At 40.7% G+C, this 15564-nt stretch overlaps 1 protein-coding gene across 7 annotated transcripts in view; it reads left to right on the forward strand.

Moving 5' to 3' along the window:
* rims2a (regulating synaptic membrane exocytosis 2a) overlaps window positions 1-7095 on the forward strand; it is a 190394-nt gene extending 183299 nt beyond the window's left edge. For 6 of the 7 annotated variants that reach the window (XM_066645209.1, XM_066645245.1, XM_066645234.1 and 3 more), the window contains 5 exons: window positions 2424-2565; window positions 3010-3122; window positions 3270-3371; window positions 3462-3601; window positions 3993-7095. In XM_066645209.1, the coding sequence (XP_066501306.1) occupies window positions 2424-2565; window positions 3010-3122; window positions 3270-3371; window positions 3462-3601; window positions 3993-4208 (713 nt within the window). In that variant the 3' untranslated portion in view covers window positions 4209-7095. The remainder of the gene's footprint in view (window positions 1-2423; window positions 2566-3009; window positions 3123-3269; window positions 3372-3461; window positions 3602-3992) is intronic. The other variant, XM_066645216.1, reaches the window with a different exon arrangement.
* The last annotated feature ends 8469 nt before the right edge of the window (window positions 7096-15564 follow it).

Consider the following 15564-nt stretch of genomic DNA (forward strand, 5'->3'; position numbering starts at 1 on the left):
ATGCTTTTGTTGGTGAGTGGTTGGGAATCCAAAAGACTAGAGTACAGTGTCCTGATCTGTTATCCTGCCTAATTGCATTAGTAACAAAAATTCTAGCACCGATTCTCAGCGGTCCGGCTAATGTAGATGGCTTTCTTTCAGCTCTGTCAGATTTAATGAAGGATAAAAAGCATAATCAGGAAGAGGCAGCCAGTTGCTTCTTCCTTGTTTGGATGTCATTTGGAAATGAGTTTATCATTTGGAGGTAATTATGACCTCATTAACATGGGCATTAGCATTAGCCGTGTTGATTAGATGCATGGCCTTGAGCCTTTGTAGATCTGGTACCACTGTGTGGTCAGTGTGAGCCTTATTTTCAGAATAATTCTGTTTTTCTCTGCTACTTTTCAGAGTCAGAATAATGGATAGAAGGGGATTATGCTGAATCACAAGGAGAGGGAGTGTGTGTGTGTGTGGTAATACTATCCCCACTTCCTGGTGTCTGTCTTAAAGTGTCTGCTCAACAAAATATTTATCTGCCCGAACTTGTGTGCCCTTATTTAGAAACACAATATCTACAAGATCACTTTAGCCCTGGGTCAGTGCAGTTAAAGATGACGGCCAGTTTCAGGTCTGTGTTTACATTTGTTTAGCGTTTGATATAATGGGTAGTTCTTATTAGTACAGCACCAACAGTAATTACAAAATTAATATATGGATTTTCAGATAGTATTACCATATTTATTAATACTCCCAGTACATTTTCATGTACATATCTGCCAGTTCATTATGAATTAAATGCAGACATTAAATTATAATTACGAGATAAACTTTAAATCCGGTATTTCTTAGACATCTCACTCACTTAATGACCTCTCTAATGCCAGTATTTCTATTTATTCTAACGTCACTGGTCATCTCTTAACACCCATCTTTTAAACAAAAGTAATGTTCAGTGATATTGAATTCCCAAATGTTTTACTTATTGTTGTAAGATGAGTGCCATTAGTTTGACAGAGCCATATGAAGTGCCTTAAATCACTTCAGTAGGGTGTCGTTGGCCAGCTTCTGTGCCGTCTCTAAAGTGATACATTATTCATTCACTAACAGGAACGTTGGACCTCAGCTGTATAGTCAAGGAAACGTGACTGGAGTACGGCAGTATCATTACACGTAGTATTGGCTGGCTTCTCCAACATGCATTAAACCAGCTACTAGACTAAACAGCAGTGGCAAAGAAATGCTTTAGTGAAGATTAAGCTGACTCTGAATCTGTGAAACTGGCCCAAGGTGACACGAAAACATAAAAGGTGGCCATTTCTGCTGCTCAATCTTCTCAGATAATGTCTCAGAGTAGGAGTGCACTTTACTTGTCAATGGTTCTCGTTAAACCAATCAATAACTGAGCTAATGTAGTCACTCAATTGTTACTGATGTCTATCTGATTATTAAAGCAGTGTTGGTTCTTTTATATAAAGGTAGAAAACAGTAGCACATGCTTTATTACTATAAATGGCTTGGACATGTGCTCAACTCTAGGAGCTGAGTTATGAGTTAAAAACTACAAATCCAAGTGGACATTGCGTTTGATTGGGTCAAACTCTTTTAAGGACACATCTTGCATAGTAGTGTTTTAATAGTTAACGACTAATAACGATTAATAGTACTAATAATAAGACCGCTGGTTAAAGGGTAAGGAGTTCTTATGAATGGACTGGTCTCTGTATTGCTGTGGGTTGTGTCTGCGGCTGGTGACCCTGTTACGCACAGGCCCTGACCCGGTGTGCTGTCTTGGAGGCTCCTTTGGCACAGGGCAGCACTGAGGTCACGTGTGGGTGCACAGTGCTTGTCACTTTCCTTAACCCAAGATGAGCGGCAGGTCTGATAAAGCAAGTCAGCTGTCACCTTGCATCAGGTGAGGTGGCCCAGAAGAGTAGTATGTGTGTGTGAGAGAGTGAGACAGAGAGGAGTGTTTAGCATTCTGTCATGGACAAAAGGGCAACAGTAACCACAATAAGCACCAGGTACTATGAGTAGTTGCACATTGCATTAGCGTCTGAGGACAGTTTTAGCATTCGCTCTTGTTGGCTGTGACATTAGCCAGGTTATGAGCCTCATCTGTGCCATCCATTAAGGGAAAGGGATCACTGCTAGCCTCAATCTTGTGTGAAATGCCATTCTCAGTGGCACTAACATGGTACCAGCTTCTTCTGTGCTTCTACTTGCACTGGACAATGTAGGAAACTGTAATGGAGACTGCAGACTTGCTGGTAGGTCTTTGGTTGAAGGTTGGCGTTTTGCCATTCTTTTTAATTTTGTTTTTCTTGGGACGGCTTTTGTGTACAGTGCTGCACTGTCTCTTCCCAACATCCCAGAGCCACACAAGAGCTGCCTCTGAAACCATGACTAATAACCTCATTTTCTCTTCCTCTGTGTCTCTACAGAAGCCGGAGGGAAAAAGTTGCGCAGCACGATCCAGAGGAGCACAGAAACAGGGCTGGCTGTGGAGATGAGGAACAGAATGACTCGGCAGGCCAGCCGCGAGTCCACAGACGGGAGCATGAATAGCTTTAGCTCCGAGGGAAAGTTAGTAGCAAATAATGCACACCTGCAAACTCTGTTTATTCTGGATTAGTTTTACACTGAGTATTGTAATTAAGTAATTGAATACGAGATCCTTGATTTTTAATGTAGTATGAATCTGCAGCAGCTGCAGTTTCCACAACAACCTGAATCTGGAGCTACTTCAATAATAAGAGTCCTGTTACAATTCCACTCTCACTAATGGAATACCGAAACCTACTAAATATCTTTACTGAGTGCTGAGGTGGCACCTAGATCCAGGCTGTGATTTACAGTCCAGGCTGTTGCAGCTGAGGGAAATGATATGTCACATTACCCATACATCTCCTGGCTCAAATAAGGCATTGCATTGATTTAATTCCTAATCAACATAAATATATATCATCATGTGCTTTTATATATTCTTGAATCTGAGATAATTATTAATCAAAGTTGTTTCGCTCGCAGCCTCATCTTCCCAGGAGTGCGACTGTCTTCAGACAGCCAGTTCAGTGACTTCCTGGATGGACTAGGCCCCGCCCAGCTGGTGGGCCGACAGACTTTGGCCACACCTTCTATGGGTAAACTCTAAAACACCTCTTTATTTAGATCTTTACAAAGATTTCTTTGCCTTGACTTTCTGTAAACACAGTCTTTGCGTTCTACAAGCAGAAGCCTGCGATAGTTGAGAAAATGTTAGACAATGCTAACTTGTTGTCGTTCCATAGGTGACATTCAGATCGGAATGGTGGAGAAGAAAGGAGCTCTGGAGGTGGAGGTCATTCGAGCCAGAGGCCTCGTGGGGAAACCAGGATCCAAGGCACTGCCAGGTAGGAGTCAAGCACTGAGCTCTAGCATTGATTTCTGAATTAACACTCACCGTTACCTGAACTTACTCATCTCTTTCTGTTTTACACCAGCCCCCTACGTCAAAGTCTATCTTTTGGAAAATGGAGCCTGCATAGCCAAAAAGAAAACAAAAGTAGCACGCAAAACCTTGGACCCTCTTTACCAGCAGCAACTGTCATTTGAGGAGAGTCCAGGAGGGAAGGTCTTACAGGTGAGACACAATGATATTTCAGCTAAGTCATTATTTTGGTTTGGGAAAGATGTTGACGGTAAATTACACGACAATAAATTACATCATAGATTTTCCCAGCATACGGTGGCTATCATGAGGAGGAAGTCAACAACGTTGCCCTGCTGCATGTTCATTTTCTGAATGACTAAAGCTGTTTTTTTGCTCTATACATAGTAGTTGGTGTGTTTGAAGTCCCTAAAAATGCTTAACGTGAAATAGTACAAATGCGAAACAGAAATGTCCTCTGTATTTTAGAAGTAGCATATTTAAAAGTAACATTGCTAATGTATCTGTTCCTACTTCTCAAATTTCAGAAAGCGAATTTCTCTGTGATGTCGGGACACTAACGACGGTTCCTTATTTCCCTTAGATCATCGTGTGGGGAGACTATGGGCGAATGGACCATAAATCGTTTATGGGAGCCGTTCAGATACTCTTAGACGAGCTGGACTTGTCCAACATGGTGATTGGCTGGTTCAAGCTCTTTCCTCCCTCCTCATTGGTGGACCCGACGTTGGCCCCCTTAACTAGAAGAGCTTCCCAGTCGTCTCTGGACAGCGGGTCTGGACCTTTCGGTCGCTCGTAGCGGTGCGCTGATGGGTAGCCTTGTTGTAGCAGCCAGTGGGCGGGAGATTTCAGATTTGCGACGGGTCGCGCCCCTCCCCCCGGTAACACACTGCATGCTTGGTGTTGTGTCTTCTGAGCCTGTTTCTTAGGGGTGAAAATAAAAGCGGTCCTGTGTTTGCTCGCAAAAAAAATAACGATAATAAATAAAACCTGAAACCTCGCACATCGTCGTGCATGAAGAGCGCCCCCTGCAGACGGGGAACAGGCAGACGAAGGAGGCTGGGAATGGACTCCTGTTTTGTCCTCTTTGAAGCCATTGGGTTTGGGTTTGAACTAGGAACCAGTCACTGAGTTCTACAGAAGCCCTGTTTTTTGAACACAACAAGAAAAAAAAAAGGTTATGGTTACGTTTTTCCTTTTCTTCCATTTATGTTCATTGTTTGTTTTAAATGTTAATGTATTTGTATATGAATGGGCTAACAGTGTTTCTTATCAGAAACTGGGTCATGCCATGCCAACAGATCCAGATATACACACTGAGATATTTGAATTCTGGGGAAACTGCGCAGAGTTAAGAGCCTGAATCAGTGGCCACAACTTTAAATCACCTGCACAGATATGCACACATTCTAGTTGATCACGAGACTGTTTGTAGATTTTTAAAATGCAATACAGAGGAAGCTGTCAGCTGCTGTAAACTGAAGGTCCTAAATCTGTTGAAGGAACTTTTGCTGAATGGTTTCTCTGTTGATGTATGACATTAAAAGGGGACTCCTTTTGTGTTTGTTTTGTTATTATTAATTAATTTGATTGATTTTTGCATGGACACACGTTTAGCAAGAGAAATAACTATTTATTTTCTTGAAATTGCAACTTGCAAAAAAGAAAATACAAATGAAAATCAGCCATTTTCAAGAGTTTTTATTATTTTTAAAGAGAAATTTCACTTGTGCATGGTTTTCATGGGGAGTGAATGCAAAGGCGTGATTTTAAAAAAAATGAATAAAGAAACCCCCGTTTTATTATCTACGAGACCATTCTCTGGTCCATATTGTATTTTTTATGAACATACTGATAAAGTAAGAGTCTCGAGAGACTTCAGAAACAGTTTATTTACAGAACAGTCTTGTTGACGTGAGAGAGGTGAAGGAAATAGAAGTTTATGATTTATTTACATGTTGAGGCAGACGCCTAGAAAAGATAACGTGCAAATTGTACACGTTTTTCTCTCCCCTCGTCCCAGGGTAACTGTTGTATGTTTCATTGCTGCTGTTGTCCCATTTTTCCCCCTGATATCGTCCTGATGTTTCTACAGGGCCGTTGAGTTCGTACAGTCTTGTGTTCTGTTTGTACTTCATTTGGAATTGATTGTTTTAACAAGCATGTTGAAAAAGGATTTTCTGCAACATGGCTTGGGCACACCGTGCAGTAACAGCATGTTTTGATAAAGATGATATTTGGAGGAGAAGAAAAAAAAAAGAAGAACATTTTTTGCAGTTTCTTGTACAGTGCATGTCGGCTGTCTTACTTTGGTCCATGAGCCCTGATTAAATCGTAAGAAATTTCGACCGTTAGCAGAACTCCACGGAACAATTTTCAGTGAAACATTCCACCTGAAGACATCAGACCATGTTGAAGGATCTTTAAAAATGAAAAGGGAAATTTTGTATCCTGATAGAACTAGTTTAGAAGAATATTTATTACCCTCCCCCCTTTCTTCCGGACAGAAGCTCCTACATCGGAGTCTGCATCTCACAGACACGTGCAGTATTGTGCGGAGCAGTTTTACCGTTTTTTTCGTTGGAACTCGTTGGATGAGTTGGGTTGCATGAATTTGCCACACAATATGAGTTTCTAGATTTTAGTTTTGTTGCTTAGTTTTGAGAAAGTAAAGTTCATTTAATATATTTTTGTTAGTTGATTTACAAGCCAAGACCAATTGATTTTTTTATTTTCTATTTTTAGTAATTACTGAAACTTCTCATGTCTGGGAAGTAGATGAATCTTCTAGTTAAAAAATGTCTGAATGGAACTATATGGAGACATTATTCCTCTTCCATGTAAATTAAATTATATTTTGGTGTTCATTCAATATCTTTTTTCTGTAACAAGCTATATATAGTTTCCCTCTGATTTCAATCTGTACATATTAGGTGTCAGAAGTCATGGGATTTGGATTTTAAAAAAATAATAATAATAATAACACGTCTATAGATAAGATCTTGCGGAATTGGGATAATGTCTCATTTGATGACAGAGACATGTTATATACCCTTTTGAATGCCTTCTCTTTTTTTTCTGGTGCAATGTGTTCATGCCAAGGCTATGTCTTGGTCAAGTATGGTTGAGTACAGAGATTTATGTAAGTTATTTTTCAAATTAAACAATAAAAAATGGATACTACACTGAACTTGTGTGTTGAGGTCATTACCGCTCACCCACCACAAAATATGAGAACGTCCTGAGTATGGTACCCGTGTATGACTGTCACATGATCGTTTCCATAGCACACCGACTATCATCATCTTACTTCGGCTGCTCCCGTCAGGGGTTGCCACAGTCCAATCCCTGCCACAACTCTTCCCTATTCATCTGGTCATTGGGACCGGTGCTACACCACGATGCATGCACACTTACACCCATGGATAGTTTTCAGAGTCACCACCTACCAACCTACCAACGTGAGCACCCGGAGGAAACCCACCAAACTCCTCACAGACAGTCACCCGGAGGAAACCCACAAACACACAGGGAGAACACACCACACTCCTCACAGTCACCCGGAGGAAACCCACGCAGACACAGAGAGAACACAGCACACTGCTCACAGACAGTCACCTGGAGGAAACCCACGCAGACACAGGGAGAACACACAACACTGCTCACACACAGTCACCCGGAGGAAACCCATGCAGACATAGAGAGAACACACCACACTCCTCACAGACAGTCACCTGGAGGAAACCTACACAGACACAGAGAACACACCACACTCCTCACAGACAGTCACCCGGAGGAAACCCACGCAGACACAGAGAACGCACCACACTCCTCACAGACAGTCACCCGGAGGAAACCCACACAGACACAGAGAGAACACACCACACTCCTCACAGACAGTCACCCGGAGGAAACCTACACAGACACAGAGAACACACCACACTCCTCACAGACAGTCACCCGGAGGAAACCCACGCAGACACAGAGAACGCACCACACTCCTCACAGACAGTCACCCGGAGGAAACCCACACAGACACAGGGAGAACACACCACACTCCTCACAGACAGTCACCCGGAGGAAACCTACACAGACACAGAGAACACACCACACTCCTCACAGACAGTCACCCGGAGGAAACCCACGCAGACACAGAGAACGCACCACACTCCTCACAGACAGTCACCCGGAGGAAACCCACACAGACACAGAGAGAACACACCACACTCCTCACAGACAGTCACCTGGAGCAGGGCTCCAGCAACCTCCAGGACTCTGCACCACCGTGCTGCACCTATAGCACACATTATAATGCAGCCAAATCTAAGTATGAAATCTAACCGACCACGTTAGTAAATGGCTTTGTAAAATTAAATAGGATTGTAGAGTTACATATATTTGGTGTCTGAATATGGTTCCTTTAGTTTTATTTTTTATGTAAGTAATGAATAACAGCAGGATATACCCCATATACTGGCAAACAAACAAAGTTTAAACCATCACACTCCTCCCTCAAACAGTGGAGAGATAAAGTGCAGCTCAACGGATTTGGTGCATCACTTAAAACAAAAAAATCAAATCAGTGTCAGTGGTAGGAACTGGGTGTCAGAAGAGTTCAACGCCTGTAAATATTTCCTGAAAATGTTGCTATATAAAATGGTTATGAAAACATAGTCTGTTGTCTGAGATATTTTAAAGTAGTTGTTAGGGTGGGGCACACAGTTAGGGCACCTCCAACCACCAGAGGGAGACAGTGTGCACCTCCTAGAGCTAAATCAAGCCCAATGCTCTACACCTAGGCAGAGGGCTTTATGAAAACTCAGACAGAGTCACACTTTGTTGTGTCTTTGTCTCAAGTGTGGGTCATGAGATACAGCTGGTAATTTTGGTAAAAAAAAGTGCTGAGAGCTTTGCGCTCCCCCTTTGGAGCCTCTGAGGTTTTCCCTCTGGGTTCTTTCTCTCTTCCTCAAAGGAAGGATGTCACAGGCATTTAAAACTAACATTAACACAAGCATTTAAAACTAACACTAAATGTGTTGGGAAAGGCACATACCTCTTTGTTTCGTTTCAGTGCCCTCTTGGTTAATTTTTTCTTTGGCTCTTTTTAAGATAAACAGCCTTTCTTTTAGTTCCCTTTACTGTTCCTCTATTGAATGGTTTAGAAAATGTTGGAAATTCTCAAAATTTCTCTAAACACTGTTGGGATCTGTACTACTTTCTGAACTGTAGAAATATGATCAATCTCTCCTCAAAAATCTTCTCCTAAAATATGCTCCTTAGAGCCCACTGAGAAATGGCGGCGTGGTCCAATGACGGCGTGATTCAGTTATGTTTGATGCCACAGATTTCCTTTCCGATCCAATACTGAGTAAAATTTAGGCTGGTTTTGTAAATACTGATCCGATACCAATACTCTGTGCAAATACACCTAATGTCCCAGACAGTGAGCGTATATCGGCCCACTGGCATAAAATGGCTGACACACCACTGACTGTAGACAACTGCTGGTCCACCATCGGACCACTCAGATTACTGTCCTGTACAGGAAAGAAATCATTTATAATCTCCTCAAACAGATTTTACATTCACAGAGACTTTTATTCTGGAAAACACACTAATACAGATATTACCAACAAATAAGAGAGATATAATAATGAGTATAAGCCTGGTATAAAATGATTAAATGTAGACACTGTGCTGAATTAAAATTAAAATTATTTACTAATCTTATTTATAAAGAATAACAAAAAAAACCTAATGAAGGACAAAAATGTAAATTGGACTGTGAATGGAAAAGTGCTAAAATGTGGCATTTTGTCTAAAATTCTGATTACTCACCGGTGCTCTGCCCAGAAAACCCTGTGCAAAACGCCAGTGGACCTCCAGTTTTGCCCTCAGTGGATCAACTGTGGTCCACTGTCTCACTGTGTCTGGTAAATAAAAAAAAATAGTAGTGTATTTCAAATCATAGCTTCATAAAGAACAAGACATCAGAGTAATTTATTTATTTTAAACTCTGAAGTATATTGAGGTACCGGCCTCATTTACAGTAAAGACGAGCTATAATTTACTGACACCTAGTCTACGCAATTCACTTTAAATGATCCATTTTTTAGGAAAGCTTACCTGAATAAATCTGGTGCCTGTGTGAGATTATCTCAGTGATACATTACTCCAAGCTGAACTCATGCAGCTATTTTTTGAAGCATGTATTTATTTCGTTACTTAATTCATAACCAGATTTATTAATCTGAACACCTCCAACAGCAACCGTGCTTATTGCCACTTAAAGTCCCACATTTTCTCTGAATATGCTGAAAATAACTGAAATAGCTGCACACATGACTCCGTTTACGCTCTGCCTGCCACTGTGCTTACGCATTGCGCACTTACCCAGGCGGAAGGAAAAGTAGTTCCCACCAACCGTGTATCATTTAGACAAGATCTCAATAGTTTAGTTACTTTCCACTGTGTTCCTGTTAAAGATAGACATTACCTCAAATGACTGCTGTAACAAAAGTATTGATATTTTGATTTGAGAGATTTTAGAGCATAAAGATCTGGTATCGGAGGTATTGATATTTCAGTATCGATCCGCACACGTTAGTAAAGGGAATGCTATTTACGTTAACATGGCAACACAAAGCCTCCAGACAGAAGAGTCGCTGGGTTTTTATTATGAACTGCAGTTGTCATATTACACAAGACAACATCACACAGGTTACTGTTTTGTTTTCTGTTTGCTCTGTTTATGTCTTTCACTCCCTTCCCATAGCTTGGTGAATAGCTGGATAGCTAGCTAGCTTGTTTACTAATAGCTCCTACGCATTAGCTCACCAGGCTCTTTGACTCAGAGAGGAGGCGTGGCTATGGTAGCCTTGTGATTGGTCAGGGTAATAGTGACATAAGCGTTACCCACTTTTAGGACTGCCCATTCTACATAGAGAGGAGCAGTATTCGTCATGTTTAAGGAGCGATTTATCATATTTATGTTTTGTGTTTTATTATTTAAACTTTGCTGAATGTTTCACATAACACTCAAGTTTAGAATTATACACAAAGAAAAATGTGACATCTTTCCTTGATATTTTGTTTAATATCTTTTTGGTTTCTAGAGTCAGCTCCTGTGAGTTGCACAGTAATTTAAGCATTTTTCGCATTTGTGAATTTATGCATATTCTTGATACATGTGATAAACTATTAATGATAAGAAAACGTATCACATGTAGCCACTGTTCAACAAAGCGCCTGATTCCTGAGACCGTCTCTAAAGCGCATGTAACGTTAAAGTTTATCCCTCCACTTCATGCTGTCTCAGGACCTCGTGTTGAATCTGTTTTTATTAAGATCCTTTCTGTTTAGAAAACTGTCCAGATGAACTAATACGTTTATTATATTGCCCTATTTTTTTCAAGTTTTTTATCCTGAAAGATATAAATGAGGAGTTATTTTGTGAAGAAACACTCAGGTGGAGAAATGGTTATGTGGAAATGTTAAAGTTTAAAGACATTCAAAATGCTTAGGAGCAAGTGAACGAGGGGGAAAAACAGCATGAGAGGTATATGAAGTATATGTTTATGTAATATTCAGTTTCTGTTGCTAGCAGATGTACAGGGATCTCGAGTTTGATTGGAGTGTGATTGAGGGGTTACTAAACACAGTGTTGCATTATGAATGTTGTTTATTTTTCTTTTACGGAAAATTAACCAACTCCCAATAGCCAAGAACATGAGCCGAGAACTACAAGTCCCAGTGAGCTGTGTGGGTGAGGTCAGCCACGTACACATCCAATCAGCGCAGCAGAGAGAGAGCGAGACTGACAGACAGACATAAGAGAAACATATACTCAGATGAAGCTTGTCTGCCTGTGTAGTGAAAACTTGAACAAACTTTCAGATAAACATACACAAGAAAACGCGGTGGGTCCAGTGCCTACACGGAATCACTGTGCACAAGGCAGGTATACACCCTGGAGGGGGCGCCAGTCCTTCACAGGGTGACACACACTCACACTACGGACACTTTAGAGTCGCCAATCCACCTACGAGTGTTTTTGGACTGTGGGAGGACATACACTCTTCACAGACAGTCACCCGGACGAAACCCACGCGAACACAGGGAGAACACACTACACTCTTCACAGACAGTCACCCGGAGGAAACCCACGCAGACACAGGGAGAACACACCACACTCCTCACAGACAGTCACCCAGAGTGGGACTCGAACCCACAACCTCCAGGCCCCTGGAGCCACTACGCACTGCGCCACCGTGCCGCCCTCTATTGCAGTTGTTTATGACTAGATTTTATGAATGTTCTGATTCAGCAATTTTCGGCCACCTACGATTGAGTCTTGGAAAGGGACAGCATAATCGCACTGCTGGGATGTACTCAACCTACGATGTGCCCTTCGAAGTATGCAGTCCCTGCTCAAATCAAACCCAGAGTACAGTTCTAGCTTTCTAAATGATACTAAAGACTTGCCCACCCATTACATTTTACTGCTCGCTCAACCAAAGCAGTCTAGGACCAGGCTTGGTCTGTGGGTTCTAGAGTTGTGCATTCATCTAACCATGGTTTGAAAATATTTTTGGGGGGAAATACATTTCAGAAACTTTCAAAAAGCAAGACTTGAATTTGCGGCATGTCGAAGGCTACACTGAATCCACAGGAACAAAGTGACATAGAGCAAGCATTTGGTGTTTTATTCACCTCTCATCTCTGTTCACTTGGTTCATTGGTGTGGGTGTGCAGGTGGGTGTGTGTGTGTGTGTAGCTTGACCTACAATGACTGTGTCTATACTGAACTGCACAAATTTATTTCTTGTACTTTACTTCCTCTTGCCTTTACTTCCTCTAGTGTGGTTGTGGTTTTTGCTCACGAGTGTCTCATGGAGTGTAAGACGCTGAGATTAAAAAAAAAAAAGAGGAAAGGAAATATATTACCAATTTTTTTCATCTCTTTAAGAGAAGTGTCAGTCTCCTGCTGATCGCTGGAGGTAAGTGAGAAATTTAAAGAATAATATTGGAAATAATATATATATTGGCTAAGAGCACTGCACAATTCAGGGTTTTGGTATTAGATAGTTCAGTTGTTTCAACCTGGACGGTGACTTTGATACAACCAAAAATCCAGAGAGATTCCTCAGCTGTGCAGAGCTGCTGGGCTTTAGTTCATCACTGGGATCCTGTGGGGTCCAGGTCTGTGGTGCAGCAAATTGGTGATTAATATAAAACTGGATATTATCGCTGTCTAATTAAAAACCATGTATCTCCCAAAATAGTAACTTTTACAGGAGAAAGAAAAGCATGGCTCTAAATCTAAAACCATATCCTGGCTCTGGTAACTTTCAAAACATACCATACACTCCAAATTGCATAAGGGGCATATATTGTCGCTGTCCAATAAAGAAAAATGTATTTCCGAACATAGTAACTTTTCAGAAGGAAAAAAAAAACTCTTAACTTTCAGTGGAAGTGAATGTAAAACGATTTTATTCAGAGTCATTCTGAAGCATTTCTATTGGTCCATTCATGATGAAATTTTCACACTGTGTGAAGGACAGCTGCTGTGTTCAAATGATGCAGTAAAATAAAAATTCACCGTGGCGATATTCTTGATTGTGCATTTTTTTAAAATCATACTGATGTTATTTTCTAAGGCGTGTAACTTCAGACATTATCCATAAGAACATTCAGTCAGGTTTAAAAGATTTTTTACAGCACTGGATTCTAACTTTGTAAGAAATTAAGTTGTCAATGAGAGCCAGCTTTCATTCCCCAATATGCACTGGTGGTTTGGAGTTATAGTTACGCTTCGTCTGATGATTTGTAAGTACTTTTAAAACGTATGGTGCTGTAAATTTAAATATCACAAAATACAACACAAACATCACATCAATTAACAACAAAACACAGACCTACATGTCTATAATTTCCAACTTTCATTGCTCAAATGTGTCTGTATAAATAGGTTTTAAGCCCTGTTTCAAAAGATGAGATTGAGGAGGCATAACAAATAAAGGATTCAAGAGTGTTCCACAGTCTCTGGGCATAGCCCGCAAAAACACGACGGCTTTTGAGATTCAAACGAGCTCTGGGCACAACTAACAGGTCCTGAGAAGATCTCAGAACTCACTGATTGGTGGAAAAAGAAACATGCTGCTAATAATGTCTGTATGTATGGGTGCAGACCCATTAAGTGCTTTAAAAACAAATAAGAGAAACTTTATACTGTATCCTATATTTCACATTTAATTCGATTAGAAATGAACTTTGGTGTAATGACTGATATCTTTTATGTAACTATAAGGTTTAAGACTGCCAACTTTTCATTTTTAACACAATACAGTGTGTACAATACTAGAGATGTTAGCATTGAGCAAATATCCTCAGTTTTGATGTCGCAAAACATGTGATTTAATTTTTAAGTTAAAAATTTTTTCATGGCCCAATAACCCACTTCCGAACTGATGTCTGGCTGTCTACGTTTCAGTCTGCCTTCTGAGTGTGACCTCAGCGCTTCTTGAATTGTCAGCAGTCTTTTCCTCTCAGTGAATATATGCACTTTCAGTTTATTTAACACAATTGAAAAAGTACTGTCCAGGTTATTACTGGAAAATAGGGCCAAATTTATCACGATATCTTTCTAAATTTCAGCTGATATGATGTCATATTATCAACATTATCAAATATCATCCGATTATCAATTTAAACAACATAAAATCCACTGAAAAACTTCCAAGAACAAACAAGAAACATGACATCACCATCAAATATAAACCTCTTGGCTTTGTCCACACTAATATTTCTAAAATAAACATTAAATTGAGTGCACTGAACTGACATTCAGTTCCTGAAATAACCATCAGTCAGTGACAGACGCTGTATAAAACATATATTGAAAAATCGTATTGTTATTGAAACATTTTATATCACAATATATATCGATATTGAATTATTGTCCAGCCGTAGTTCAAGTATTAATCTTCAAGGGAAGACACGGTACTGAATATCTGAATTATACTGTGGTGAGCTGATGGCCAAAGATAAGTCAGTTCAGACATTTATTACCACAAAACACAATAAATACACAGGCTCCTCAGCCTCCCCCACATCTGTGTCTAAATAAAAATCAACAGGGCGGCCATGTTGCCTTCTTTACTCTCTCTCTCTCCTCTCAGCTCTCTCCCAGTCCGTAGTACTGTTGGCACCAGGTGTTTCTCACTGAGAGCGACCCGAGGGGTATTTCATTCACTACTGACACCTTAGTCACACGCTGCCAGAATCTCAAGGTTGAGTCTGGTACCTTTCATCATTTAACGTGGCCAAAAACTGCCTTCTACTGCGGGAAAAGAAATCTGACTGACATGCAAAAGGACCAATCACAAGTCTGCTATATCGGCATGACATTTAGGAGGTGGCAGATAGCCAATCAGAATGCAGCTTTCAGAATCCTGACAGTGAGGCCAGATTAATGCACTGAAAGTATCAGGCCACATGGACACATTTATTAAAAACATGAGGTTTTTGTCTGCGTTTCGGCCTTCCGTCCACACGAAAACTGGTTTTAGGTCACTGACTGAAAACGGAGGTTTCTGAAAGCTCTCTCCAAGGTGAAAATTTTTGAAAGTGCCGTTATCACTTTTTTTTGGAGTGGACAAAAGAAAACAGGTTTTCTGAAACGCTGACATCACATAGTGCGTTCGTCTGTGTCTGAAATGTAAATGAATCCTCACTTCTTCTATAGTGAAGAACAAAAGTCATTAAACTACACTGAACAGGGGGTCCTCGACTTCCTACATCGCGTCGTAAACCGATTTTCGGTGTAAGTCGGAACATACGTACATACTGTACGTAAATAACATACTGTAAGCACTTATCCTACACCTATCCTCCTCGATCCCGAGCCACGTAACCGTGTATTCTTCCGCTGCGCACACCAAACACGAAGTTCGCGTTATGACGCAAAACCACTTAAGTCGAAACAAGGCTTTATACAGTAAATGGGAGATGTGTCGTAACCACGAAACATCTTAACTCGGGACTGACGTAACCCGAGGACCTCCTGTATATGCAACTAGCCCTAGATTTCAGAATCCCACATATGAATAAATATTAATTATACTATGTTAGTACTATTAAGAGTAATTTCT

Source organism: Hoplias malabaricus, chromosome 1, assembly GCF_029633855.1.
Source record: "Hoplias malabaricus isolate fHopMal1 chromosome 1, fHopMal1.hap1, whole genome shotgun sequence".
Lineage (NCBI taxonomy): Eukaryota > Metazoa > Chordata > Actinopteri > Characiformes > Erythrinidae > Hoplias > Hoplias malabaricus.